Source organism: Tigriopus californicus, chromosome 2 (genome assembly GCF_007210705.1).
Source record: "Tigriopus californicus strain San Diego chromosome 2, Tcal_SD_v2.1, whole genome shotgun sequence".
Taxonomy (NCBI): Eukaryota; Metazoa; Arthropoda; class Copepoda; order Harpacticoida; family Harpacticidae; genus Tigriopus; species Tigriopus californicus.
This window is the reverse complement of record NC_081441.1, coordinates 7,304,147-7,331,506: the sequence shown is the minus strand read 5'-3', so window position 1 is coordinate 7,331,506 and position 27,360 is coordinate 7,304,147. Positions and strand designations below refer to the sequence as shown.

The following is a 27,360-nucleotide window of genomic DNA, read 5'->3' as shown; positions in this document are numbered from 1 at the left end:
CACCTTTCCGCTCAAGACGATCCGGGCCGAGTGCCCGAAATGGGGTTACTGGCTTGGAAATGGGAGAGCCTATTGGAGCTTGCCTTGGCTCATTATGGGCTAGGTAAGCCCTATGAAATGGACGGACTGCACCCATGGACCTGTCGGCTCGCCGCTTAGCTGGGCTGGCACAGAGCTGAACGAGGGTTGAACCTAGTTGAACGGAGAATTGATCCGAGAATTGAACAGAACCTTTCAAGGGGCAGTGAGTGTTGGTTGCCTTGGCATTTGTAGCTGACCCAAGGATCACGCACGGACCGTGGACAGTTGGCTACCGACCCAAGTCCGTCGTCCGCCCTTGAGTCGAATTCATTATTATTGTGGGGTGGCTATTGATAGGATTGACATCTAACCGTGGGGTTGTGGGATGAAGATGCCGATCACACACGACACTCGAGCAGCTCTTCAACTCCTGAAGGAGGCCAAGGCCGATTTGGGCTCCTCCGGGGGACCCGGGCTCGATCAGGCCATCCTCAGTCAAGACTTGAGCACCTTGATCTCGGTGCTTGAAAGTCCCGTGTTCCAGGCCATTCTCAACATTCAAGATTCCTTAGGCGAGCTCAAAAGACAGGTATGTTCCATCCAGTCCCACGGGAGATCGTCCCAGATCGTCCAATTACCAATATGAGTGAGACCTACTCGCCTTTCAGGTTCAGCTCCATCCCTCGATTTTGCCATCGGATTTTGACATTGACGTCAACGGAGATCTGATCCTGAATTTGCCCGATGGCGGGGATGACCTCTGCCCGCCGCGGCGTGACTCATCCAGTCGCCCGTCCGCTCATTTCACGTCGCCACCCGCCATCGTCCCTGCCCGCACCCCTGCACCCGGATTGGACCCACGATTTCAATCCATCATGTCTGACTCGGCCGAAGGACGGGAGCTTAAGTACATTGAGTTAAGTAAGCTCGAAGGCCACAGTTTAGGCTTCTCGGTGGTGGGCCTGAAAAGCGAGCACAAGGGCGAATTGGGAATCTATGTGCAAGAAATCCAACCCGGGGGAATAGCCGCGCAAGACGGCCAATTGCTCGAAGGCGACCAGATTTTGGCCATCGACGGCCAGCCTCTGGATTCGAATATCAGTCATCATCAAGCGATTAATATCATGCAGAAAGCCCGAGGACGGGTTCATCTGGTGGTGGCTCGTGGCACTGACCCGGGACCAGAAACGACGGCCAGAGACCCGCCAGAAGCTTCTCGTGTTCTCAACACGGATTGGTGCCAAGTGGAAGTGATCGAGCTGACTAATAAAGGTGCTGGGTTCGGTTTTGGCGTCATGCCCGGTCAACAATCAGCCGGCGTAGTGGTGAAGACGGTGGTGAGGGACGGTGTGGCCGATGAAGATGGGCGTCTCCATGCTGGAGACTATATCCTCCAGATTAACGACCAATGGCTACAAGGTGTGGGTATTGAACAAGTGGCGAATGTGCTACGACGATCTGGCAATAATGTTCGACTGGTTGTGGCTCGAGAAGTTGACCCTTCTGATGGGAGTCAGGTGAAGCCTCACATACCCATCTTACCATCCTCCATGCTCACCAAAAAGGCGGAATTAGAGACTCATTTGCAGATTGCCGTCGTAGCCAATAACAGCTTCAATGCGGTGGCACCCATCCCGCCAGATCTGACCCGTATCCCTTCTGACATGGTCCTTTCAACCGAGTCTGATCGGGTTTTGAATATTCAACAGCACAAATCCGGCGCAACTTCGATATCTGTCGACCAAAATACAAGTCCGATTCAAGAAGATCTCTTGATGGGCTCGGGTCGCCCTTCCAAAGTACACCAAACAGCCGCAGGTTCAATGATATCCGAGATACCGGAAATGGATACGTTTCAAGTCGAATTGGTCAAGGATGCCCAAGGCTTGGGCATCACGATTGCCGGCTACACTTGTGAAAGGGAAGAGTTGTCGGGAATATTTGTCAAATCGGTCAATGAAGGGAGCGCGGCTTTCAAATCAGGCGAAGTGGCGGTTAATGATCAAATCATCGAAGTGGATGGCAAATCGATTCAAGGCTTCAACAACCAGCAGGCAGTTGAGATGCTTAGGAGCACGGGCCAAACGGTGCGCCTCAAGCTCGTTCGTTATGTCCACGGCCTTAAGTTTGAGCAACTCCAGCAAGCCATTGCTAATAGTCAAACTGGAAGTGAGGTCACGACCCCAAATGCATCCTCCCAGGCGGCCTTTTCGCCTCCTGCTTCCACCACCCATGTGGTGCCTGTTATTGGCCAAGCTAACACTCCTGTCGGGAGTGACGATTCCCATTCGACTAATTCTTTCAATCAACAACTGTCCCCAGAGACTTCTCCTCTGCAAGAATTGATTTCAAACCCCGCCGACACCACCGAGTATTGGCAACAGCAACTTGGACCCGGTCATCGCATTTTAAGTGCCATCATCCACAAGCAAAAACCGAACGGAGGCCTCGGTATCAGTTTAGAAGGCACCGTTGAGAAAGTGGACGGAGAAGAGAAAAATCCTCATCATTACATTCGATCGGTACTGCCCAATGGCCCAGTGGGGATGAGTGGGATCCTTCAGAGCGGGGATGAATTGCTCGAGGTGAATGGGCGGAAGCTGTTGGGAATCTATCACACCGATGTGGTGGCCATCCTCAAGGACCTACCAATGGAGGTCAAATTAGTGTGCGCTCGCAGCTACAGCCAGAGTGCTTCCGTCGGAACGAAACACGACTTCCCTTTAGGTGGGACTTTTCGTAGTGAAATCATAGCCAACTCGGAGCGAATGGTCAAGGCTAAGTCTGATGTATCCATTTCCAGCGCCGGAACTGTAACCGAGTCTTCCCAGCAACCCCACCAATCAAAACTGAAATCACGCTCCCTCGAGCCTTTGACCAGTTTAGCCATGTGGTCAGAGCAACTCCTTGAAATTGAATTGCTTAAGAGTGACCGCGGGCTTGGGTTTTCTATTTTGGATTATCAAGACCCAATGAACAAAGATGAGACCGTGATCGTGATCAGAAGTTTGGTTCCAGGAGGAGTGGCCCAGCAAGATGGCCAGCTCATCCCTGGAGATCGACTCATGTACGTGAATGACGTCAATCTTGAGCATGCCAGTCTCGATGAAGCCGTTCAAGCTTTAAAGGGAGCTCCGCGCGGAATGGTGCGCATTGGTGTGACCAAGCCTTTGCCCTTACCGGAGACCTTATCACAAATGGAAGAAGAAGAAGACGAATCCACCAATACGGCATCCTCGTCAACGCCCTTTGATAATACTGAGCTCCATTCGGGTTCGAGTGAGGTCAATACTGAACGGATGAGTCCCATGAATTTGCCCGATCTACCCCCCGATGACGAAGAAACCATCCCTCCCCCATTGCCCACGAGCCCACCTCCAACTGAGGACTTCAGCCGAGTTCCATCAACCGAAAGATTGTTAGGAGCGAGTAGTCGAGACCTCATTTCCGCGCGCTTCGTCAGTCGAGAGGAGACCGATCAAGATATTGTGCCTCCCCTGCCCACGGCTTTGGAGCGAACTATTGTGGTCCGGAAAGACAGCGACACTTTGGGCATCCAAGTCGACATTGAAGATGAAGGCATTAATGGTTTGGTAGTAAGAGCAGTGACCCCAGGAGGCACTCTTGCTCGGGATGGTCGGATTCATCCAGGTGATAACTTGGTAGCCGTCAACGGGGAAGTAATGAGAAAGGCCAGCCATTCCCAAGCGCTGGACATTCTTCGCCGCACACATATGATTGGCTTAAATGAAAAGATCCATATGACCTACATTCCCGCAGGAGATGCTGCAGTGTATCGTGCAAGTGCAATAACACGCATCGCAGAGGAGAGAGCCGAGAATGCAGAGAGCGAGGCCGCTGCCATCCCAGAACCCGAGGACGACACAGACATAGACGAACAAGACGCTCGAGGCCTGCGAAGAGGAAATGTAGAAGAGCGGCAAAGAATGTCGAACTCGGTGGAGCGTCACGCGACAGCAGCAGTCTCAGAGAAAGCCAATGGAACCACTGTTATCTCGATCAGAAGCAGTGTGGAACCCCCGCTACCCCCTCCTCCTTCGCCCCCTCCTCCTCCGCCGTTTCAACGCCAGACTCAACACGAGAGCTATCCCACTGTCTCCACGAACAATGCCCAAGTCAATGCTCCGCTAGTTTCACCAGAGGCCTCTGACATCGCTTCTGTGTATGGAGGAGTCCAGAGCCCGGAAAGAACACTCACCATTCAATCTGTCACCCTCGATGAGAGCTCTACTGACCCTCCACTTGGCACCGGGAGAGATCCAAGCCAGTTCCCTGTGGTTCCTCCAAGACCATCCAAAGCCTCTGGCTCGGTCTCGACGTCATCTAGTAGCTCGGCCACTTCCTCTCCCGCCAAAATTGTTAGCACAAAAGACTTCATTTCCGGAGCCTCCGGTGGTGGTGGAGGAGGAAGAGGAGGAGGAGGTGGTGGTGGTGGAGGAGGTGGGTCCATTTCAAGCGGTGGAATTAGTGGAGGCGAGGCTCAAGAAGAAGAGGAAGAGGAGAAGGACCAGAGCACCACCCTCACGTCAACAACGGCGTCCAATGCATTCAGCTCACAAAATTGGGGTCCCGAGCGGCGGGTGCGGATCCAACGGGTTCCAAATCAAGGCCTTGGAATCTCCATCGTGGGTGGAAAAGTGGAACAACCTCCATCGAATGTTGATAGGAACTCGACGAGCCCCTCTCAAAATATTCCGGTGGTGACTGGGATCTTCATTAAAAATGTCTTGGAAGGAAGTCCTGCAGGCCTCTCACAAGAACTTTTCACGGGTGACCGCATCTTGGCCGTTGACGGGCGCGATGTTGCCAATGCCACCCATGATCAAGCTGTTGATGTTATTCGTCAGTCTGGTGAAATAGTAGAATTCGTCGTTCAATCTCTGTTGGGTGTAACGAATACCACTGCCTCCTCAACCCAAGCAGAATCGCCAACCCATTCAGATATGTCGGATTCTGTAGCCACCTCGCTTCCTCCCCCTCCACCCCCTTTGATAGATAGTGTTCCGCCCGAATTTGCCAATGACCCCGTTCTCCAAGGATCCGAAGATAGTGCCACCGAAATTCCAGGTGATCTCTCTTCTGCATCATCCGGCTCCACCTCATCCTCTTCATCGTCCCTTGGATCTGGTGAGAGTTCCACCGAAGATGAGAACGTTGGCAAGGATGTTGCGCAATTCTCGGGGCAGCACACTTTGCCCAATGGAATCATCATCGACAAATCATCTGCTGCCTATATTTCTAAGAGTGCCAACGATCCGGAAGAAGAGGATGATTTTGGATACACGTTGAAGAAGATCCAAAAGAAGTACAAGAATGCAAAAGGTGAGCTTGTGTATGTGTCTCTCAACAAAGGCACTCATGGTTTGGGCATTAGTTTGGCTGGCAACAAAGACCGATCCAAAATGTCGGTCTTTATATGCGGGTTGAACCCACAGGGTAACGCTTTCCGAGATGGAAGAATGCAAGTGGGGGATCTGATTCTCGAAGTAAACGGCACCGTGATATATGATCGTCATCATTTGAACGTCTCATCATTCATCAAACACCTGCCCGAATCAGACGTCACTTTTGTGCTTCGGAGAGTTGGTATGGGCGTTGAAAATTTGGCTGTAAAACCCCTGAATCAATTCCCACCGCATCCGTACAAAGAGAATCCCATTGAGCGATACACGGGGAAATACAAAGGACTCCGTGAAGTGAATATTCTGAAAGGAGAACAAGGGCTTGGGATTATGATCATTGAAGGCAAGCATGCGGAGGCCGGCTCTGGTGTGTTCGTCTCTGATCTCCAACCCGGATCTTGTGCCGACGAGGCCGGATTGCAAAGAGGTGACATGATACTCTCTGTTAACGGAGAAGATTTTGTAGGGGTCAATTACGACTCGGCTGCCAAGATTCTAAAGAACTCGGAAGGCTTGATCAAAATGATCGTTGCCAATCCGATGAGCCAGCCTAAAGGGCCAGAAAAGACTCCCACACCAATTCAAAGTTCTGTGCCGGTCAACGAGTCAACGAAACCAGAAAGTCCGGATAAGCCCAAACTTCCACCCAAACCTCCAATCGCTCCCAAGCCAGCGGCAGCTTCGCCTAACCATGTCCCCTCTCCCACTCCCAATCAATCAACCACGGTCTCTCTACCCACCGTTAGCACAGTGACGAGCACTTCAACTGCCAATCTAAAAGCTTCATCGGTCGCCCCCTCCAATGCTACTGCGGCCCTTGACGGCAATAAATCCAAAACTCGGAAGCCAGTGGCATCTCCCCGAAGGAAACCCGGAGATGAGACGACCAACCCCGCCACTTGTGAGATTATTCCCGGAAAAGACACCGTGATTGAGATTTGTAAGGAGAAAGACGAAAACGGCAAACCCATGGGTCTGGGCCTGTCCATTGTGGGTGGATTCGACACGCTGATTGGAGCGGTGTTCATCCACGAAGTTTATGAGAAAGGAGCGGCCTTTAAGGATGGTAGGCTTCGACCAGGCGATCAGATTCTTGAAGTCATGAATGAGGATTTAAGGAATGTGCCCCATACCCATGCTCTTCACACCCTTCGACAAACCCCAAACCGAGTACGGCTAGTTGTCCACCGAGAGGATGACGAAGTGTACGAGATTCTAGACGTGGAGTTGATCAAAAAGAAAGATCGAGGATTGGGTCTGTCCATCGTGGGGAAGAAATCTGGTCCGGGAGTGTTTATTTCCGATGTGGTCAAGGGCGGTGCCGCCGAATCGAATGGACGTTTGGTTCATGGCGATCAGATCATCTCCGTTAATGGGAACGACCTCACCAACAGCTTCCAAGAAGACGCAGCTCCCATTCTCAAAATGTCCATGGGGAAGATTCAGATGCGCGTCCGAAGACTCCGGGTAGGCAACCGCAAACATCACGACGTGGCCCATTCGAGAGATAGCAGTATTCCCAGCAATGTCCCAGGCACAACAGGAGGGACTGTCAAATCGGTGGAGTTGAAGCGTGGCGAAAAGGGGTTGGGATTTTCCATCGTCGGTGGCTTCGGTAGTCCCCACGGAGACATGCCCATCTATGTGAAAACTGTTTTCGAGACGGGAGCTGCCGCCGATCACGGGGGTTTGAAACGCGGGGATCAAATCTTGTCCGTGAACGGGAAAGCTTTAGAGGGCCTCACTCATTTGGATGCTGTCAACATCTTGAAGAACTGCGAAGGCACCGTGACGTTTAAGATTTTGTCCTAAGAAGATATGTATTACGTTCGGGTTGACTCTGATCTAGAATGCGTCGTGTGAATAATGAATCGTAATGAATTATATTCAAAATGAATTTGCCAAATAAGACCTATAACTGATCTATATACAGAATCATGATCGTATATGTCCTTCACACAAACCGCCTCTTTCAGAGAGGAGGGGTGGACTCCGTGTAAAATCCAAATCTTTTATTGCTTACGTGTATAGCATAGATATGATGAACCATGAGAAACAAACAAATAAACGAGAGTAGAATACATTTACAGTCAAATATTTATTTCACCACAAGTTCATATCAAATGGTTTCTTCAACTGTAAAACTCGCTCTCCATCTGCTTGAATGTAAAGCTAGCGTATTAGTTTCGAAATCCTCAAATCATTGTTGTCTGAATCCGAGAGAGGACACAAAATGTGGTTGGTCGTCTTTGTCGTTGAGGAAATAACTTCAGACATATTTTTTACCATCTTGAGTGTTGAGGGATGAATTGGTTCAGTTGGACCTTTCCTATTATTCCTTGTGGGCTTTCGACTTTCCATTTCTTGAGGATTTTGAGGCAGCCTAATCGAGAAAAAAAGAGAATGAGTTAGTTAGTTGTGTACCTTTCAATTAAGAGTCATACACGCTAGAGCATGAAGAGCCTGTCAATAGCAGACACATACGACATTGGAAACCAAAACCAACACCACTCTGTTGGTTGTATCGACAAAGATAAAAGCACTAACAAGAAGAACATCACTCAATGAGGAATTGAGGGTGGTCAATTTCTTTTGTCTCTTCTTTCTTCCCTTACCTTGGATTTGTTAGGCATGAGATAGGCTTGGACGTAGAATTGGGAGAAGAGAATGAAGAACATAATGGCGTGAGCGCCAATATAGTACGAGAATTGCCATGGGAACTTGCAATCATCATAGAGAACCAATTGGAACCCATGGACCATGATACCCACAAATTGGACCATCTGAAGTGTGGTCATGTGCTGTTTCCACCAGATGTACTTCTTGTATTCTGGTCCGAGAGCAGCCACGAAGTAGTAAAAGTACATGAAAATATGCACGAATGTGTTCAGGAGACCAAAGAACGAAGCGTGTCCACCAGGGACAAAGCGGGCACCAGGCCAAACCGAGAGCGGCATGATTCCGTGATGAACCACATGAAGGAGCGATACCTGATTGAACTTCTTCCGGGCCACGAAGCAGAACTAAGGATAAGAAGAAGACTGACTATAAGAGAAGAACCTCCAAAATTGAAATCGATAGACCAAGCAAGACAATAACAACATTAATCAACTCAACATCCGCTCAAATTATCTTGCGAGTGCTTACCGTGTCAAAGAACTCGGTGAATTTGCTCATGTAATACAACCAACAACACCAGATCATCTGCAATACGAAGAATTAGTGCGTTCGTGGAACGCTCGGGCAGTCTTAAACCCGCAAGGAAGTGATATCTCACCGCGAGAGCCTGAGGATCGTTGGAGTAATCCACAGGTTGACAACGGAAACTATATTGACCACCCCAACCCGCCATGATGAGCTAAGTTGATGGGAACATATGGACTTATTACCACTGAAACATATGGTTATGGTGTATTTTGGTTTTCGATGTGGAACACTTACGCCCACGAAGATGTACGTGCTGAGAATGACCTGCAATAGGTTGTAGACGATGAGGAATCCCCGCAATTCCATTGGTTTTCGGTCCTTCATGTAATTGGGGCCCCACACTTTCACTATGTACACATAGGAAAGACACAAAAAGATGGTCGGCAAAGGACTACTCATCATGGGCCATCCATCCATGCGGCGGTCCCGCAACTCCCAAACTTGGTCATATAAAGCAGCGTAGTGGTGGTACTTATCCACGAGAAAGTCCATGCTGCAAGTCGAAAACAATCAATGCCGTTCAATGAGGAAGACTCGAGATTGAATCGAAACAGACTATTTTGGTGACCTGGGAACGATAAAGCGGAGGAGAAGGAGGGATGGAGGCTGGATTATTCACACAGAGTCAACGAGATAAGAACCGCCAATTCGTGTGTGCGGACGGAACTAGATTTATTTCGTCTTGCTTCCACACTCCCAAACCGCAATGACTAATCAGATATTGAGTTCAAAGCGAGAGGTCGAAGTGGTACGAACTAATCTTTCTTTGGACTAGCTCAAATTTGATGTCAGCGCCCAAGCTTTAGTCGTCCTTTGGCAAATAAGATGAATCTTGGAATTAATCATTCGATCGCAGGCTTTGTTCATGTACGTTATTGTGATTATTCATGCATAGAAAGGTCTCTCAATTAAAGCAGAGCCCCGATCGTTTGGCAACTAGTAATAATGTGATATTATTTGTACAGTACATGCCCGTTTGTCCATCTCAACAAGGCCAAAAGCAATAAGTGCGGAGCTAGAAACTTGATTATGCAATTGTTTATAAGAGCTACTTGGCAGCATTCATCAGCATCTAACAAAAAAAATGATATGTTGGTCCGAGGGCTTTAACCTCCCACGTTTTATTCGATTTCGATCTTCAGATCATACTGCAAGCATCAAGATACTTCAAAGTCCAACCCACCATCCCGGTAAAGCTTTAGTAAAACAGACCTGGGCGACAACTATTTTGGCAATCGAGGACGTCTTTAGGTCTGGTCATGGTCAAATGGATGAGGTTAGAGACCTCCTGACTATTTATTGCCAAATATGCTTCGTTATTTCAAAAAATCAGATAAAAATACAAATGATCGAGGGCTTGAAGAAAGGCTGAATTGTAAGAAGTACATGCAAATGATCTAAATTTTAATCAGGGACGTTTAATTAAGGTTTAGCCAGATTCAAAAGAGCTATTGTCTTTAACCTAATTTGTGAAATGGTCAGTTAGGTTGGCTAGCTTGGGCCAGGCAAGTGTGATCATGAACGGAATTCACTGGATGCACTTCGGACTTATCTAACGCATTTAAATAACTAGACTGCACATCCACATTCATTTCATTTGTGTATCCTCCACGACCATACGTGGATCGCCCTAATGGTCCGTTCAAGTAGAGCTTCACTCTCTATCCCTCTTTACAAATGATCTACCGTAGCTGGACTATACTTTATCAATTGTGCATGTCAAGGAATTGAGTCCAATTATAAAGCATTTACGTGGGGTGGAACGGCACACGGGTCCACTATATTCATGATCCCTCTTCACGTGAACTACCTGAATGAACCCTTCTCTCCCCGACTTGAGGAGGATAAAAGAAGAGGGAGGCGAGCCTTCTTACCTGCTTGTGATGTGATCAAAGGGAGTGAGGACACGAAAAGGGGGAGATGGGTGGTGGTGGTGGTGGTGGTGTAGCTGGCTCAAAGGGGAGGCGTGTTCGAGGATAGCTCAAATGGTCGGAGAGTCCGGTCGACGAACTCCAAGCTGGCCCAGTCCACACTGACTGGCTGCCACAATCCGAGATCCAGAGGTTACAGGAGGCTGAATAATCGAGAGAAGAGCCCCCACCACCAACATCCACCAACAATTTCTACGTTACTTGGCTACGTTACTTGGTGTTCGGTCAGTCAGTCAGTCAGTCGGTTGGTCAGGCAGCGATTCAATTCAGCTAGGTCGTAAACGTTGAAGTGAGAACTCTTGAGCACATGTTGTTGTTAGCACTTGCTGTATGCATGGATAAATCGAGGGACACATTGGAACTTGGACGGCGTCGGGTATGCTGTTCAAATCGAGCGCGGAGTAGCGAATTCGAGGGAGACACTGCTCAATTCCAGAAGTACCCATTGTGATTCGTACGCGTACGTCTATCCCAGAAGACCTGCTTGATGGGCCGATGAGAACTCGTTTGATGTGACATTCGCACACCAGTGGTGGATAGACCTCGTGGGTGAAGCCATGAGGAGGGCATTGGGCATTGGACAGGGGGTGGCACTATTGAGACAGACCTGGGGCTCGAGACTTGAAAGCAGGATCACCTTGGGATGCCAAGTCTTTGTAAGAACTCGAGGTGTGTGTCCCTTCTGTAGCGTCCAAAAATTACGCTTTAAAAGAGGACAGGTCTGACCGCCTTCCTCTTTTCTGCCCTCTATCAGGCCTATTCGGCTTTACTGCGACTATTTCTTATTCATTCTATCTGGCATTTCAACGACAGGTCCAGGTATTAGTATCATGCCATCCAATATCTCGCGAGATCTTTCCATGCCACGAGGAACATAGCCCAGGAAACCAGGGATTGATTCTAGCTGTGGGCTCGCTCAGTTCGCTCAGTTCATGGGATAGGATATGTATGTCCTACAGGGAAATCGATGGATTGAAAAGGAGTTAGTGGCAATGGGTTTGTTTGTCCCACAGCGGAAGAGAAAGAAATTAGCCGAATGTACTAGAATTTCAAGTATCAATATTCGACAAGGACTAGCCCCTTCAATTCATCTTGTACTTGGTGACAGTCGAGGAGCCAGCAATTGGCAGTACATGGCAGAGGAGTCGTCTCGAATACTACTCTCTGACAGAGCCCGAAACTTGCGAATGGCTTGATTCGCATCACGAGTCTGAGCCCAACTGACAATACATTCATTAAAACTGCGTGGAAAGAGTTACTTCAAGAATATTATCGGTTTATTGATTTTCAATTTCCTTCCAGATTTAACTTACATAATACAATTGTTTTTGGTTCAGCACAGGGGAGCCGCAATTAACTTCATAATTAACCGACAGGATTTTTCGACAGCGGGAAGGAACATGATGGGAGAGCTTTGGAGATTAGAAACCTTGAGGTTGGATCAATTTCAGTTTTGAAAAGCCATTTAATGGTGGTGGAGTGTCGGTGTCGTAGTTGGCGTCTTTTCTTGGTATCGACGAATATCTTGGTGAAGCGGTATGTGGTATAAGGCATTGTTGACATTGTTGTACTTGGTATCGCACGTGGGACATTTTAGAGGATCTAATTTAGGATTGAAAGAGTTAGTTGATAGTGTTGTAATTTAAATACCATAAGACTAACAAACGTCTGACTTACCTTTGATGTCTCTGAGAACGTGAACTGGAGTTTTTTCTTTCTTCAGTTTTGGAGTATTGATCACCACAAACTCTTCGGTATTGGGATCATCGGTTTCCATTGCTGTCACTTCAATGGCAGGCAGATCCAAATGATCGCGTTTCTCAGTGAATAAATCGCGATGACAATACAACAAGCATTCTTCTGGAGGTAGACGAGAATTGGACTTGGGTGGGATTCGAGATCGGCACACCACATTGAAGGCGTCTTTAGAGAGTTCAGGGTACACTGAAGTTCGCGGAGGAATGGGCGGTAGGTCATTTTTGACGGCGGTTGCATTGAAACGGCTTTCGAAATCATCACTATTGTCACGTTCCATTTTGATTAACGCAGGCTTGAGTAATTCGAGGTTTTCTTCGAATGATTCCCAAAAATACAATTGGCGCTGCAGCTCATACCCCGTTTCTCGAGACTTGGGATAGAGAACTCTCCATTGTTCCTCCCATAAATACGACAATGAATACTTGGAACCCTCGAGTTCGTCTTGAATTTTGGCAAACTGCCGGGTTCGTAAAAGATCTTTGACCCGATCACTCAAGGTGTCGAGACATTCAACGATATCCAAGTCGAATTTGGGAATGAGCGAGTCGTTGAAGTACACAGCTTTGTACTTAGGTCCATTGGCTGAGTCGGCCGAACCTTTGAAGTATCCTTGTTGGTGATCCGAAATCAGTTGCTTCTTCAAGTTATCGTACTTTCGAGAATACGCCCACAAAGTCCAGATGGAAAAGTGGTCCAATTCAGGTCGAAGTTTCTGCCATTCCTCTAAGAACATGTCATCCACCTTGGGCCTTTTCATATCCGTATTATTTTCTCCAACTTCCTTGTCCAACTTTCGCATGCGTTTCCTCGCTCGAGCTCGCGCCTTCATGAGATCACAAATCACTTCGGGAGTCCAAGTGATCGCTTGATTCCCCTTGCTGAGGCTTTGAACCTCCCGGATGTAATCCAAAACATCTTCGTCGTAGTGAAAGTTTCGTGAACTATTTCCAACCAACCTTAGGCTTGCGACCCTATTTATATTGCTGGGCTTCCCGTTGATATCACAGAAAAAGCCATCCTCTTCCAAGCCATCATCGAGTAATCCGTCATTCATTCCGGCCTCAATCACTTCATTTTGATCCTCGTTCTTTGAGAACTCGGCACATTGCTGAGTCCATTGCTGAACAACTTGGTCCAAATCCTGCTTCTCTGCTCTCTTGAATGCCCTCAATTCCGCGGCGCATTTGGCTGCAATTTGAGATGCCTTTAAGGTACACTTCGGATACATGCGCTTCCATTCCGAGATCATTAATTTCAGGATGCTTGTTCGATGCCGTTGCTGTCGATTGAAACGACGGAATTGATGGATGGCACGTAATCGGCACATTCCTAGATCAAGAATCCGCGCTTTGGTCCAGTACAATCGAACATTTTTGGTAACGAACCGAGGCCGGCGCGATTCGACTCTCTTGACTTCTAGTTTTGACTGGACTCCTTGGGTTTCGATCAGCCATTCTTGGATTTGATCCATGCTGAGCGTTTCTGGGTCATAGATGGTCCCTGATTCAACTTCAGGCATTGCTTCCTCATCGATACGTGCTGATTCTTCTTCATAGATGAGTGAATCGCCGGAATCGTACTTCTCAATCATTCGCCAAATGTCAGCGAGGGTAAACGCTGTTTCGGGAGTGGCCTCTGCTCTTTGAGGATTGTGAGTCAGAAGCTGATGGATGCTCACCAATTGCTTGTTGGTCAGTTTCATCTCGGGATATCGAAGAGGCCACCGCTGACACAGCTCGGCATAGATCATAGCCTCGTCCATTCCAGAAGCGCCGGGTTCAGCTTCATTCTTCTTTCTCTCCAATTCTTCATCTTCTTCCAGATCTTTTTGACATTCATCGTAGAGAGCCAACACTTGCCGGAGAACTTGCTCGCTCATGCGAAACTGACATGGATTTTTCGTTAGATATTCGGGAGTCACCGCGTCGTTCTTAGACCGCTCATCGATGTACATGTCCACCACAGTGGTCAATTTTCGACCGGGAACGGGTTGTTGGGGATACTTTCTCCGCCACAGATTACCCAAAATGTAGGGGAAAAACGCCAAGTAGCCACGCTTCAAGGTTTCGATGTATTCCTGGCGGGCTTTATCATAAATGGACAACAATCCGTGGAATTGGGCTTCGGATAAGCCAATTTCCTCGAGACGGGTCTTCACCCGGATTGGTGTGATGATGGCTTTTTGATTTAAATTGGGCAGGACTCCATTGGCCTGGGACAGACTCACGAACGTCAAAGGCTGCTTGAGAGTGGCATTGTTCTGACCTGTGGCATGAATTTTGATCGGACTTAATTGGGCGAACCCCGTTGAGGAGATGGGCGCACCTGGCACTGTGAACTTAGGCACGTTGATGGGTAGAATGATGGGTTGCCGTGTTATCGCAGTTTTACTCGTTTTGATCCCTCCCCCTGAGGTAGTAATAACTGTGGTACTTGCGGGTCCGGGAGAGTGAGCCGGAGAGCTCTCGTTGGAGCTGCCCTGTAGCTTCTTCTCACCAATGGTGATAGTCACATTGGGCTTCTCGATCGGTTTGGGCTTGAGTAGGGCTTCCACATTCCGGTCAGTCACCGCCACTAGAGTGGCGCCTCCGGGTAGTTTAATTGTATCTTTCTTGCCCTCTTGAACTTCACTCTTCTCAGCGCACTCTCCCTGTGGAGCTCCAAGAGCCTCCTTCTCTTGAACGGGAGGACTAGATCCTTCGGATGCAGGTTGCATTTCAGCCGCTTGGATTTTCAACAAATTGCCTCCAGTCCTGCCCTTCCCATTGATGAACACTTGAGAATGACCTTGTAGTTGACCAACGGAAGTGGGCAAGAAAATGGCTCCGGGTGGGAGAATCAGAGGGGATGAAGGGGCACTTTTACCAGCCAGGCTAGAGACCGGAATGGCAACAGAAGCTCCAGGGGGAAAGGATGTTCCAGGTACTGAAGTGGCAGTGGTGTACTTGTAAAATCCAGCCCGTTTTAATTCAGCCTCTTTGGGGAGCTTGGGTGGAAGGAAAATTCGGGCCTCTTCCATGAGAGTTTTGATGTGAATGGTCACATCTTTGCGGATATGTATGTTCTGGTAGGTCTGGTGGGATTCCATGGAATGCTGATTGGCCAACTCTATGGAAGACCCCAAGTCGCTTCCCGAATTGTTCACTTTTTTCAGATACCACTTGTACTTTCGCCACAAGTTTCGCTTCGTACAATTCGATTCCGGATGAAGTTTCTTGAACTCGTCATACCAAATGTCCAACAGCGACGCACTTTTCTTCACTGGAGCCGAGTCTTTCTTGAGTAAGAGCGCTTTCTTTCGGGCCTGAAGCATAGACTCGATCATTTGCTTGGTCCACGTTCGATAAGATATGTCCGAGGATCTGGCTTCTAATCGCTCCAGATTCGCAATCTCTGCCGGACAGGCATCTAACTCAGCGGGACGAGATTCCAAATATTTCAGAGCACACATCGAGTCATCGAGAAGAACATCCAGAGTGCCCTTATTCACTGCATTCTTCCAACAGTAGCACTTGGCCATCAGGATTGCAGGACTGAGTTTGCAATAGGGGTGCAACTTGAGGAATTCATCCAACACCAACGACGACAAATGAGGAACATCTTTCTTGGCCATGGTCTGCAAAAGATGTCTTCTCCGCTCCAATCCCACCTGGTGGGCCAAGAACAAATCGCGAATGGTTTGTTTGTTCCAACACATCTGACCACGAGCATTGGGAGCTCGCACTTGATCTCCGGTTCCGTGGAGGTTCTGATCCGCACTCGAAGAGCGGCTAATTTGTCTGGACGGAATTTCTGAACTAATCTGAGGGCAGATATCTTTGACTCTTTGGAAAAGATCTTCATCTGTCACTTGAGCCGAGGGAAAAGCCGCTCTCCAATGTCCAATCACGGATGACACAAAGTCCGTGCTCTCCGGATTCATCACTTGAATGCATTGCCGAAGCATCTTCTGGTATTTGATCTTCCATTTGGTTTTGGCCACTGCTTTAGCTATTTCATCCTTGGGAATTTTACCCCCCCGCCTCACCAGGTTTTGAAAGATTTGATGCAACGACTTGGGAGATTCCGAGTGACTATTGGACCGACTACGACTCCACTCTGAGTGAAGTAGGGCGGGAAATCCCCTGGACTTGACCACTTTCGATGTGGAAGAAGACCGCATTCGTTCTTGAACATCACGACCGATTTCTAAGAGCTCTGACAAATCGAAGGCTGACCAATATGAGGGTAGAGGAATTTTACTGGCCGCACTCAACGACATCGGTCTGGAGAGATCACTCAACGAAAGACTCTCATCATACAAAGGATCTCCCTTGCCAAGGCGTTGCTGCTGCTTCCTCCATGACCAGAAATGAACACTCAGATTATTCGAAGTGAAGGTGGAATTCGGATAAATCCGTTTGAATTCACTGGACCACAAGAGATGAAAGGATACTTTCCGACCTGAGGCAACACCTTCGTTCTTCAACTGCAAGGCACGTTTTCGGGATAGAATCACGTCACGAATCATACTCTTGTGCCATTTGAAAGCTTCATCACTTTGAGATCGGACACCTTGAGTCGGGACAGGCTTGGTCGTCGTTGCTTTACTGGCAGGGGCGGGAGGGGACGTCAGGCCGTCGACTTTGGGCAATAAACCAGATTGTCCCAAGTGCTTTTTTATCACATCTTTCTGCAGTTTCAAGTGCTTGATCTTCACCAGGAACGAGGCCACCGATTCGACAGAATCTTTATGTATGCGTTTCCACTCTTCTAAAAGCAAGGGCACCAACTTGATGGAGCCGTCCTGATCGTTCTCCTTCAGAATGGCATATTTTCGCCGAGCTGTATCCATGCAAGCAATAAAATCTCGGATCATTCGAAGAGTCCAACCTTCAAAACCTTCAATTCCGGGCGCAGAGTCAAGTTTCCCAGCCACTGCCTGATCCTCGGGTCTTCCCTGATCTTCATAATCAAGATCCATCCCTTCATTTGCGACTAAGCGCGCGTTCGACTGACTGTCCATTTCGTTTTCCTTATCATTGGAGCCCGTCCTTTCCCCGGAACCCTTCCAACCCTTCCCGTTCGGTGAGATCTTCAAGTCAGCATCGTTTTCAAAGGTCGACTCGCTCAATCGGTCGGAGAACAATGCGCTTGGGTACGCTTCGGCTCCGTTTGTGGGTGAGAGCGAAGTGCTACCATTTCGAGAGTAAAATTGCACTTGATGGGAGTTTGAGTCTGCGATGGGGAATTGCACGTTATTGGCTTCTTCTTTCTCTATGGATTGGACTTTGGAAAAGATACTTCTCGTACTTTCCATACACTTGGGGTGAACTTTGGTGAATTGTTGCAAAAGGAGGCGATTGAACTCGGAACAGCCCGGTTCCAAATCCGGATATTCTTCCATCACCCGTCTTTTGGTCTCAAGAAGATCTTGCTTGGTTTTCGATGTCCAGTGTCTGAAGCCCTTTACTTTTTCGTCCGGATCCTCTAAAAATGAAGTCTTGTCCCCATTGACTCCACCGACTCGACTACTATTGCTGTTCTCAGTCTGCATGGAGTAGCCTCCTCCATAATGGGTTTGATATTGGTGCACAATTGATTTCCAGTCCAAGTCCAACTTCGGATATATGGCTTTCCACGCTTTCTTCCAATGCCGCGTGATCATATGCGAAGTCGCCCCTGCCCCACACTGAAAATTAATCGAACCCATAACGTAATGATTGCATGCAAATTCGCCTCAAAGTGAACAATGAACATGTTCTATAAAGATAACTTACCTTTTGTTCCGCATAGTCCCTTGACTTTTTGATGTCTTGAAGCATTTCATCGGTCCAGACGGAATCTTTAAAAGGTTCCGCGAACTTGCGTGTGGCAAAAGCAGCAGTGTCGTATTTCAGGAACTTGACCGTCACAGACTTGATATTTTCATCCGAATTCGGATAATGACTTCTCCACGTCTTGAGCATCAGACCTGAAAACCCTACAACGAGAAGAGCAATACGTCGAATTGACAAAAAAGTTCTAACAAATTGGGTCGAACCAACTACAGACTCTCACCTTTGGGCTTTTTGGGATAAAAGAGATCACAACCGGGGAAAGAGGATCTAAGATCATTTCGTATCTGAAGCATCTGCTCAGTTAGTATGCACGCAATGGAATCGTCGGGGTCCTTAAACATATGTAGCACATGCTTCTGGCAGACCTTCGATGCCTCTGGGTCAGAATTGGCTGCGGGTGACTTGGACGGAGCAAACTCATCTTCGACATCGGCCAGGGTGGTGGATTGGAGTTCCGAGTCTAAGCTCACACTCGATTGGATTTCCTCACTCTGAGTGGATCCTTGATCGCCAGCTTCCTCAGTTTCCTCGGCTTCCTCACCATCATCGGAACGTGTTCTCTTAGCCGGAGGAGGGAGTTCCGCACGAGTTTGATTGTAAATCATCAAGCGGGATTTCAAGTTCCGAGCCGTGAAAGTCGATTCCGGGTAGATCTTCTTCCATTCGTCCAACAACGCCGTCGAGAAATCGCTCGAGTTGGGTTCCCCTACGACCAATTCCGCTCGTTGAGAACAGGCCACAAGAGCCTTGAGCATGCTGTCACTCCATTGCTTATCACCATTATTGTCTTCGAGTGCATCGGATCCTTGAGCCGTGGCGATAGCGGGCTGAACTGCCTTGTTTCCCTTGGGATGATTGACCCCAGGGGGCACCCGCTTTCTTCCTCCAAACAAGTGTCGCTTCTTCTCTCTCATGGGGGCCTCAAAGTGTTGCACATAGGCATTGAGCAAGAATCGGCCGGTTAATTTCACCCCGCCGGGGTGGGAAGCGGTCCATTCCTTCTGGAGGAAAGCCGACAACGAAGCCGGCAAATGCTGTCTCCGTTTGTTGTTGGATTTGGCATAGGCCCGGTTGCGACATAATCGGAGCTCTTCATAGGCTTCGGGGGTCCATTCAAACGAATCGCCACCCATCCCCGGAACAGAGGGGTCTAGAGCGGAAACAAAAATATTACAATCAGGAAAAACATGTAGGGTCATCATTATTAGGGTTTCCTTTAATAACATCATACACTAATAGTGACGAAAACTTACCTGGTTGGGGTCTTTCCATGGTTCAGCTCTTGAGCATCATTGTATGAAATGGTTCATAAGCCAAATGCAAATCATAGCTTCGTTTCCCTGTCAAAGATAGTTCCTAAAAGTCGAAACATGATCAAAATCAGTCAATGCCAACCTAACGTAACAAGTGTGTCGGAAACCAAAACTAGTCATCCTCACCTGGATGTAATTATTATTTACCTTTAAAAGGTGGTCACCAGCCGTACTGGGATTAGTGGTCTTTCCCGACCCAGTCGCGCATTGTATAAGGCGTATAACGTTACTACTTTTCGGACAGCGCAAGAACATTCACAGAAGGTTGCTGGCTGGCTTCATTCTTCTTTCCAATCTTTACTCTCCTCCTTTGCGCCTGTTGTTGAATGTGCCATCCAACATCCTACACTACGTACAGTCCTGCATTACATAGAGCTCTTCTTCCCTCCCTTAGTTGTTGCCCTTCTGCTATGCTACCATTGCACTACAAGTAGTACTTCTTGTAAGGGAGAGACTAAATGTGGAAATTCAGAGTGGGGTTCAAATTCGATTCGGAAATGGCTCTATAACAAATAATCCGTATCAACCTGATTCGCTCTAGTCTGTACGAAAACGGCAAAAGGTTCTGCATATCGCAACCCAAAGAAGCTCGTAATCATCGAAACCTTCCAGATAATGAACAATAAACGTAGGCCAGCAATGCACTACTCCGGGGGTTAGGAAACTATGTTGTAGTAGACTGGATAAGTTAAAATCTCACCTCAATAATACTCACTAGCACTTTAACTTTTGGAAAAGTAGACGTGTATGCTTTTCTTCGTCAACACGGTGATTCTTGTAAAGATTTGCCATCTCCTAATCGTCAATGGACTCTACTACTAACTTCATGCAGCTCAAAACTCTCAGATCCAATCGCGACTACTGCCCCCTGACGGCGTGGTAACGCATAAAAGGAACGACGTCCGTCAGACCAGGCTTGCCAGCTTCAATCTAGCAGGCACAGAAGGAACGCCAATGGACGAAGACCGACGAAGACAGATATCATAAGGCGTGCCGGGTTAGAGACTCCGCTGAGTCTCGCTGCACGCTGCCAAACGGGCAAGGGAATAGTCGAAGAAAATACCGTGATGGCCAGCCAATCAACGAGCTCGAAATCGAAATGACTCAGGGTGTCAAAGCTCTGCAAACGTCTAGCACATTGCGCTGGTACTTTGGTAATATGAAAAACAATTGCTCCTGACATGATGACCAGTATTTAATGGCTTCAGACCTTAAAAGGACAAACGGTGAGAGAAGTTTGCAGACACAAGTTGGCTGCGGCTGGCGAACTACAAAATTATGCCATTCACCCCGAGTCTAGAACCTGATTATTTTTAAGACGGGAACCAGCACCCTGTTAGTGTGAGCCCTGGCGTCCATGGCTCCTCACCCGTCGCACTCGGTCTGACATCAGGACTATCGAGAACATGGCGAAACATTATGCACTTAAACCCTATCCTACATCGATGATATGCTCGGATCATTTGCCTCACAAATTGGCCCATGAAGGCTTGTAAATCTTATCCTGTCAGTCACAATCTTGACGCTATAAACTACCGAAATCGTACCATGGTATACGGGTGGCTTTTATTACCTTGGCCGCACAGCCTATTAAACTTCAAGACCTTTCCAATTTTGTAACTATCGGGTTCGAAATCACTAATCCTAACAGTTGAGACGCGAATGGTCATCAATTTACTTTGAATTCGAGCATGTTCAACGTTAATAAATTGTCTTAAATACGTCCTAAAGGGGGGATAAAAGAGTTACGAATCAATTAGTGAGTGTGAGTTAAGTGTGTGTAAGCATGTAAAAGGCTGACTGCTAAGATGATATTCCCTGCAAGTGAATTTCTCAATCGCCAAATCATAAGTATATTACACACGTGCCACCAATCGGCGTTGCAATTGCAACTTTACGCTGGCGATGTTCCCTCTGGAATCGTCTATTCGCATTCAACTGACCCGCAGATATCTCTGACAATTTCTAGTGGCCATAAGTACACAATAAGGTGCTTCAATTCCATCAATTCAGATAACATTAATCCATAATAATCACAAAGTACTTTAGTAGTAGCAGCAGTGCTCACGCTCTGGCATGGAGCTTGGGATAATTCTACTATAAACACGATGCGAAGGCATTTCACAATCAAATGAATGGTATAACTTGGTTCTCAGAGTTATCTGGCGTAGCCTGGGCTTAATTATATTGTCACCTACCTAATCCACCCTCGAATTTGAGTCCAAATGATTCACGGATAATTCACGTTTTCCCTATGTCGATATGTAGTCGCGTTGAGCTCGAACTCAGAGAGGAGGAGGAGAGGAGGCAGAGGGCTCTCCTAAGGGCCAGAGTTGGGCTGGCTGCTTGGGCCCGGCAAAGCTGAATTCTTAATACGGATCACCATTGAGGCAGACTCGGCATAGTCACCCTCTAGCCCTTTTCAGCCGAAATCATACAGCCTAAAACAGCTTCTGCCAATCTTGCCCAAACGTAATGATTTCCCAAGGAACAAATGACTACCTCAAAGTCGGAAAGGTGACTCCAAATATCTATGTAGAAAATTACATCATTGAAAGATGGCATATCATACCCCTGAAACGTTCATTTGATTAGAAAAAAAATGCTTTGAAACTGCTGTAAAAATATTTTTGTAAATATACAATGAATCGACTGGGCACAGATTGCTACAAAAATGTATTTCAATATCGATGCCAGTTATTTCTCGTAATTGTTAAAAAGACGGCTTGGTCACTTTTCTTATAGCACCCTTGTTTACTAAACATTCAAGAATTCAGCCAATTCTGGAGAATTTTGAGCGATTCTCAAACAACAAATCCACCCAATTTCTACTCGTCACAAGCCTTCAAACATATCTCCGTACTGTAAGTCTACATATCCTTATTTCTTTTGAACGAGACTGAAGTTGCCAAGGCTGTCGAGAAAGCGATGAGTCATTTCGCTCATGAACGTCACCGTTCACTTTATGGACGGTATTGGTATTTATGTATTTCATCATGTGATTTTCAGTCCATTTTGATCCGCCCAACAAGATGGATTATCTACTCGAAGAGACCGTGCCCATGGCCGATTTAAAGAAATTCGAAAGCAAATACAATGATGAGATTCAAACTCAAGGACGGGCCTCGTCCACGGCTCAATTCGAATACGCCTGGTGTCTGGTTCGATCAAAGTATTCGGCCGATATCCGTAAAGGTATCCTGCTCCTGGAAGACTTGTTTAAGGTAGAGTACAAAGCAATGTTACTATAACGACTGTTTTCAAATGATTCAGTGGTCTTGCAGAATCGTGACGAGTCGGCCAAGCAAGATTATCTGTATTATCTGGCCATCGGCAATGCCAGGATTAAAGAGTATCAGACCTCCTTGAAATACATTCGGGCTCTACTGCAGATTCAGCCGGGAAACCGCCAGGCCACGGATCTGGAGGGAGTGGTCAAGAAGAAGATGGAACGCGATGGGCTGGTGGGCATGGCCGTGGTGGGTGGAGCCACCTTGGCTTTCGGGGCCTTGGTCGGCGTGGGAATAGCTTTGGCCAAGTCCAAGTGAAGAGAAGAAACCCACGTTAAGCTAGAAATTTGTGTGATATTATTTTCATGTCATGGTCAGGAGGATTTTTTTCCTAGTCTCTACAGAGTTTCAACAAGCTCTAGTTGCAACCAATGAAATATAGTGACCTCTACTTTTTTTGTTGTGAAAATTCTGCCACTTTATTATTATCCGTTTAAATGCCTCGCTTGACGGCTTTGGGCAAAACATAAACCTTAACGGGATCGCACAGAGGAATGAGTCTCCGTTCGTCCACTAGGCTCGTCGAGGCCTTTCGCATTAAATTGGTTTTAACGCCCGAGAGCGCCGATAGGTCCAGCACCACACCCACATCCACATGTAGCGCCTCCGACCACACTTGATTGTGCGACATCAAGGCATCCGTTAGGAGTCGGTAGCAATTGATTTCGTGGTCTTTGGGAATGAACTGAGATGACTTGGGCGTAACCAATTGAATTTTCTGGTCCGGGGTCTTGATCGCGATCCGAACTGCCCCGGGATTCGGTGCATGGTAAATTTCGCAGTCAACAGGTACGCTTAGGATCATCCCAGCTAGATACTTTAATGGGGTCTCATTCATGCCCAGAGGCTCAAAGATGACGGCATGGCTCATGGATATGGGTTGTTCTCCCAATTGGCAAGCCTCGACGGGATGTGACAAGAGCAGAGGCTGGACAATTTTGACAACCGATCCTGGCTTGTGATCATCGGTAGACGAGAGTGCGGCCAAAAGAGCGGCCAAGAATGGCGACTCGTCAACCTCTTCGGGAGAGTCTAAAGTGCTGATCATGACCTCAACTTCGTGGAAGAAGTCCTCGGTCACAGCCAATGCACTTTTGTTCGAGGCGAGAACAATGAACAAGGCGTGCAGGGAGAGCACATGGATCTTCAGCAGGAGTACTTTCTTACGTTGGGGGAGTGTCAGATTCGAGAATCGATACTGAAGCTGAAGAGTGTTCGAGTACAATTGGGCAATCATGGATTCAATCACGGCCTTTTCCTGTTGTGACATGATCATCGAATTCGTCCAGAAGCGCGTGGCCAGGCATTTCAAAATGAGTACCTGGCATTCAACGTACAAGTGCAGAAATTTAGCTCGATGTGCCACGGACGGTTCAAAGGATCCGAGCCGCTTCAAATCCGAGCAAGCTCGGCTGAGGAGCTTGATTCGGTTGGGCATATTCATGTGTTCCGAATCCGTCACTTGACTCGCCACTTTGTGCAGAAAGATCTCCGTGTTGCCTTTGGTTTGGGCCGCCGTTACCTCCAGATCTCGACCCGAGCGGTGGGCAAGCTGATTCTCCTTTTTCGGAGTGAGATGCGGGTAGGTGTCCACAAGGTAGAGAAAATGCCTCTTGGTGTGACAATCGAGTAGAGGCTCCATTGTAGGACATCGGGCCGAAGCATTATAGACCAGAATCAGAATGCATAAATATGAGGGCTCCTCCAAATCTGGCTCGGCTGTATCGAAAAATGGATGGATCTCCAGAAGTTGTGGCACCAGGGGCAGAGTAAGCTCGGAATGGCGCTCTCCCAAATTCTTGAAGGTGGCAAAGATCGAACGGCGATCATGGGGGTACTTTTTCAGATTGTCCAATAACTTCTGGATCACTCGTTGAAGGCCGTCCTTGGTGGCCAAATTCGAAGACTGTAGCATCGAGTGTAGTCGCTCGCGGATCAAGATTGAATAATCATCCAATGCCGTGAGAATGACCTCAAGTTGATGGGCTTGAAGACTGATGTGACTGGCGATGAGTCGAAGTGACTCGATGGCCTTCAAACGAACGAGCTCAATCTCATCATTAAACATATCCACCAGAAAATCTAGGGCCATGGACGCCAGTCTTGGATTCTTCACGGACAGCTGAGTGAGGGACGAGATGGACATGCTTCTCACGGCCAGGAACTCGTCTTCTAAACCATGAACAAAGGCACCGCAAGCACCCAAAGCCATCACACTGACCGAGCTGGCGTCAAGCTCCTCTTTGGGCGCATCATCACCCCACTTTTTACCTGAAAGGCCGGAAAACAATGAGATCGATGGATGCGATGGAGGGTAAATCATATGATAAGTTGAAAAAAGAAAGTTGAGCGAGTGGCCCGTACCTGAGCTCCATTCACCGGATGAGACCAACTTGGACTCCCGTTCGTGGGCGGTTCGTTTGGCCCTCAAATTGGACATGAGTTTCTTATCCAGCGTTTGCTCCAGAAAATTCTGGGATACAAAGTTCATGAGTCCCATGAGTTCGGCGGCTTTCTCTCGGACCTTGATCGATAAGTCGTTGATGGTATTACATATGTGTCCGAATGCGTCGTCCACCAATCGGCGTTCCAGCTTATTCTCCCGAAATGTTTCCTGCGGATGGGCTTTGGCAATGGCATAAATTAAGTTTAGAGCCACAATGCGCACTCCTTCGTAGTCGTCCTTGAGTGCACTCACTACCGACTTGTACACACTGTGACTGAATTTTTGAGGAAACCCGCGGACCAATTCCAGCAGCACTTGAAACGCCTCTTTGCGTACGCGCGGCTCTTGGCTCTGGCCGNGTCTTCTAACCTTTGGTCGTCCAACCTTTGGTCCATCTCGTGCTACTCCTTTACCTGGCAGTTTTTGTGCCGCTCTTTGTGTGATCGCACTCCGCCCAAAGACACAAAAGTCTTGCGACAATCCGCACGATGAAGCTTGGCCGCAGAACTCCTACTCGCTGAACCTGATGATGACATGGCGTCCTCAAAAAAGACCTCCATCACATCATAGACCTAGTCCAAACTCTTAGTAAAGATCATATATTGAAGTTATGAAATACACTTTTATGCTCACTTTCTCCCGTGTTTGAATTGAAATCTCAGTGCCCAAGTTTGACTCACTGTCAGAGGTGACGCCATTTCTTTTCCAGACATATGCCAATATTCAGACTAACTAACCCACAATTATTGAAGCCAGTGGCGATCGAACTTGATATTTCAAAACAAACGATTCTCTTCAATGAAGGGTCATTCATGCCTTTCTCTTCAGTTTTGAGTCCTATCTGGATCTTGTGATACGATGTTTTCAAACGCAGAACAGACAAACAGAGGATATTGGATTTGATATCTTCAATGGCTCTAATCCAGTGTGAGGGGACGGGTCAGGTGGGCCAACCTCTTGAAATGGTTTGACAAAATGGTAGTGAGGTCAACCCAATGGTGGGTCATTGAGTAATAGTCACACACATTGATTTATAAACGGATTTCACTTCAGATTTCATAGGAACAGAGCACGGTCGTTTCAAATTTAGCCCTTTCAATGTCTCGCAGCTGTTGATTTTTAGGGTGACCATGTGTACAGGGTAGAGCCGTCCTTGAAAAGGCTCATGAGGTTTCTGTGGTCTCTGAAATATTTTCTGTTGGCCAAATAACCCTTTAACATGTTCAATTTGAAAATTGTTGCAAGATGACAAATAATGTTAGTGAAATGGCTAATTGTTTGCCAGATTATTTGTCGTGAAAATGCACCATTATTGAATAGAGACTCTTATTATTGAAAATGAATCAAACGTTTGCAAACGATCAAAGTATCCTACAATTTCAATCAAACAAGCAAACAGAGAGGGAATTGGCCAATTTGAGCACATCATTAATAGCTTTAGGACAGTGACCGGACAACTTGACCCAACGGACAACTCAACCCAGGACAGCTCGACACAGTGGACAACTGGACCCAGCGGAAAACTCGACCCAGGACAACTCAACCAAGCGGACATATTGACCAAGTACAATAACTAAATACAAAAAATTGACCAAAACCATGATTGTTCAGATGGGTTTAATGGACAAATATTGACTTAGATTCATTGCCCAATTTATCTTGACCGTCTCTTGAGTTTGGTGATGATTATTGTATATTTTCGAAGTGTGAATTTTATGTACACAAGAAAGAAAAGAGACAAAGAGAGTTGCTCGTGAGAGAAATAAAAAGACGTGAATCAGACACACCTACATCTGTAATGGGTAGAGTTGTCCACTGGGTTGAGTTGTCTGCTGGGTTGATTTGTCTGTTGGGTGAAGTTGCTCTGGGTTGAGTTGTCCTGGGTTGAGTAATCCGCTGGGTCGAGTTGTCCTGGAACCCTTTAGGACATGTCAAGTGAAGGAAATTTGAAGAAAATTGTGGTAGGGCACCCTGATTTTTGGCATTTTTGGGAGTGAGAACAAAGACAAACTTGGCAATCAACTTGCACCATCCATCCATTGAATCTTTAATAATCGAGTGATTATGAATGAGCTGTCTTCCAAAATCCATCAAAAGGAACATGTTTTTACTCCCTGGAATAACACCAGTTGTTCAGGACGCATTCACTTGA

The 27,360-nt window shown here is 47.3% G+C and overlaps 5 protein-coding genes across 7 annotated transcripts in view; 2 read left to right on the top strand and 3 right to left on the bottom strand.

Moving 5' to 3' along the window:
• The first annotated feature begins 204 nt into the window (after positions 1-204).
• Positions 205-7,527, top strand: LOC131893082 (multiple PDZ domain protein-like). Its single transcript, XM_059243018.1, has 2 exons — positions 205-610; positions 690-7,527. The coding sequence occupies exons 1-2, from the start codon at positions 407-409 to the stop codon at positions 7,254-7,256; spliced, it is 6,771 nt and encodes a 2,256-aa protein (XP_059099001.1). The 5' UTR covers positions 205-406; the 3' UTR covers positions 7,257-7,527.
• Positions 7,524-11,128, bottom strand: LOC131893114 (elongation of very long chain fatty acids protein AAEL008004-like). Its single transcript, XM_059243058.1, has 6 exons — positions 10,526-11,128; positions 8,886-9,144; positions 8,722-8,802; positions 8,592-8,648; positions 8,060-8,467; positions 7,524-7,827 (listed from the first exon to the last, which is right to left on the bottom strand). The coding sequence occupies exons 2-6, from the start codon at positions 9,141-9,143 to the stop codon at positions 7,777-7,779; spliced, it is 855 nt and encodes a 284-aa protein (XP_059099041.1). The 5' UTR covers position 9,144; positions 10,526-11,128; the 3' UTR covers positions 7,524-7,776.
• A 713-nt stretch (positions 11,129-11,841) lies between these two features.
• On the bottom strand, positions 11,842-21,785 carry LOC131893080 (uncharacterized). 3 transcript variants are annotated; one of them, XM_059243016.1, is made up of 6 exons: positions 21,671-21,785; positions 19,413-19,515; positions 18,380-19,309; positions 18,100-18,302; positions 12,260-18,011; positions 11,842-12,184 (listed from the first exon to the last, which is right to left on the bottom strand). In XM_059243016.1, the coding sequence occupies exons 2-6, from the start codon at positions 19,429-19,431 to the stop codon at positions 12,048-12,050; spliced, it is 7,041 nt and encodes a 2,346-aa protein (XP_059098999.1). In that variant the 5' UTR covers positions 19,432-19,515; positions 21,671-21,785; the 3' UTR covers positions 11,842-12,047. The 3 variants fall into 3 exon arrangements, with proteins under 3 accessions (XP_059098999.1, XP_059099000.1, XP_059098998.1); XM_059243017.1 differs by lacking the exon at positions 21,671-21,785 and adding an exon at positions 20,188-20,336; XM_059243015.1 differs by lacking the exon at positions 21,671-21,785 and adding an exon at positions 20,173-20,329.
• A 419-nt stretch (positions 21,786-22,204) lies between these two features.
• LOC131893120 (mitochondrial fission 1 protein-like) lies at positions 22,205-23,171 on the top strand. The gene is made up of 3 exons (XM_059243067.1): positions 22,205-22,336; positions 22,482-22,696; positions 22,757-23,171. Exons 2-3 carry the CDS (start codon positions 22,505-22,507, stop codon positions 23,018-23,020), a joined length of 456 nt encoding a protein of 151 aa, XP_059099050.1. The 5' UTR covers positions 22,205-22,336; positions 22,482-22,504; the 3' UTR covers positions 23,021-23,171.
• Positions 23,033-27,360, bottom strand: part of LOC131893088 (integrator complex subunit 4-like) — a 7,424-nt gene continuing 3,096 nt past the window's right edge. Inside the window, exons 2-3 of the mRNA XM_059243027.1 lie at positions 25,127-25,532; positions 23,033-25,033 (exon numbers count right to left, since the gene is read on the bottom strand). Of these exons, the coding sequence (XP_059099010.1) occupies positions 23,196-25,033; positions 25,127-25,532 (2,244 nt within the window). The 3' untranslated portion in view covers positions 23,033-23,195. The remainder of the gene's footprint in view (positions 25,034-25,126; positions 25,533-27,360) is intronic.

Coding starts and splice junctions, on each gene's coding strand:
- LOC131893082 (XM_059243018.1), top strand. CDS start 407: ATGAAGATGCCGATCACACACGACACTCGAGCAGCTCTTCAACTCCTG. Junction 611..689: donor TAGGCGAGCTCAAAAGACAG/GTATGTTCCATC, acceptor CTCGCCTTTCAG/GTTCAGCTCCATCCCTCGAT.
- LOC131893114 (XM_059243058.1), bottom strand. CDS start 9,143: ATGGACTTTCTCGTGGATAAGTACCACCACTACGCTGCTTTATATGAC. Junction 8,803..8,885: donor GCACGTACATCTTCGTGGGC/GTAAGTGTTCCA, acceptor CCATCAACTTAG/CTCATCATGGCGGGTTGGGG. Junction 8,649..8,721: donor ACGATCCTCAGGCTCTCGCG/GTGAGATATCAC, acceptor TTCGTATTGCAG/ATGATCTGGTGTTGTTGGTT.
- LOC131893080 (XM_059243016.1), bottom strand. Junction 18,012..18,099: donor GGGACTATGCGGAACAAAAG/GTAAGTTATCTT, acceptor ATTAATTTTCAG/TGTGGGGCAGGGGCGACTTC. Junction 12,185..12,259: donor CGTTCTCAGAGACATCAAAG/GTAAGTCAGACG, acceptor ATCCTAAATTAG/ATCCTCTAAAATGTCCCACG.
- LOC131893120 (XM_059243067.1), top strand. CDS start 22,505: ATGGATTATCTACTCGAAGAGACCGTGCCCATGGCCGATTTAAAGAAA. Junction 22,697..22,756: donor TCCTGGAAGACTTGTTTAAG/GTAGAGTACAAA, acceptor GTGGTCTTGCAG/AATCGTGACGAGTCGGCCAA.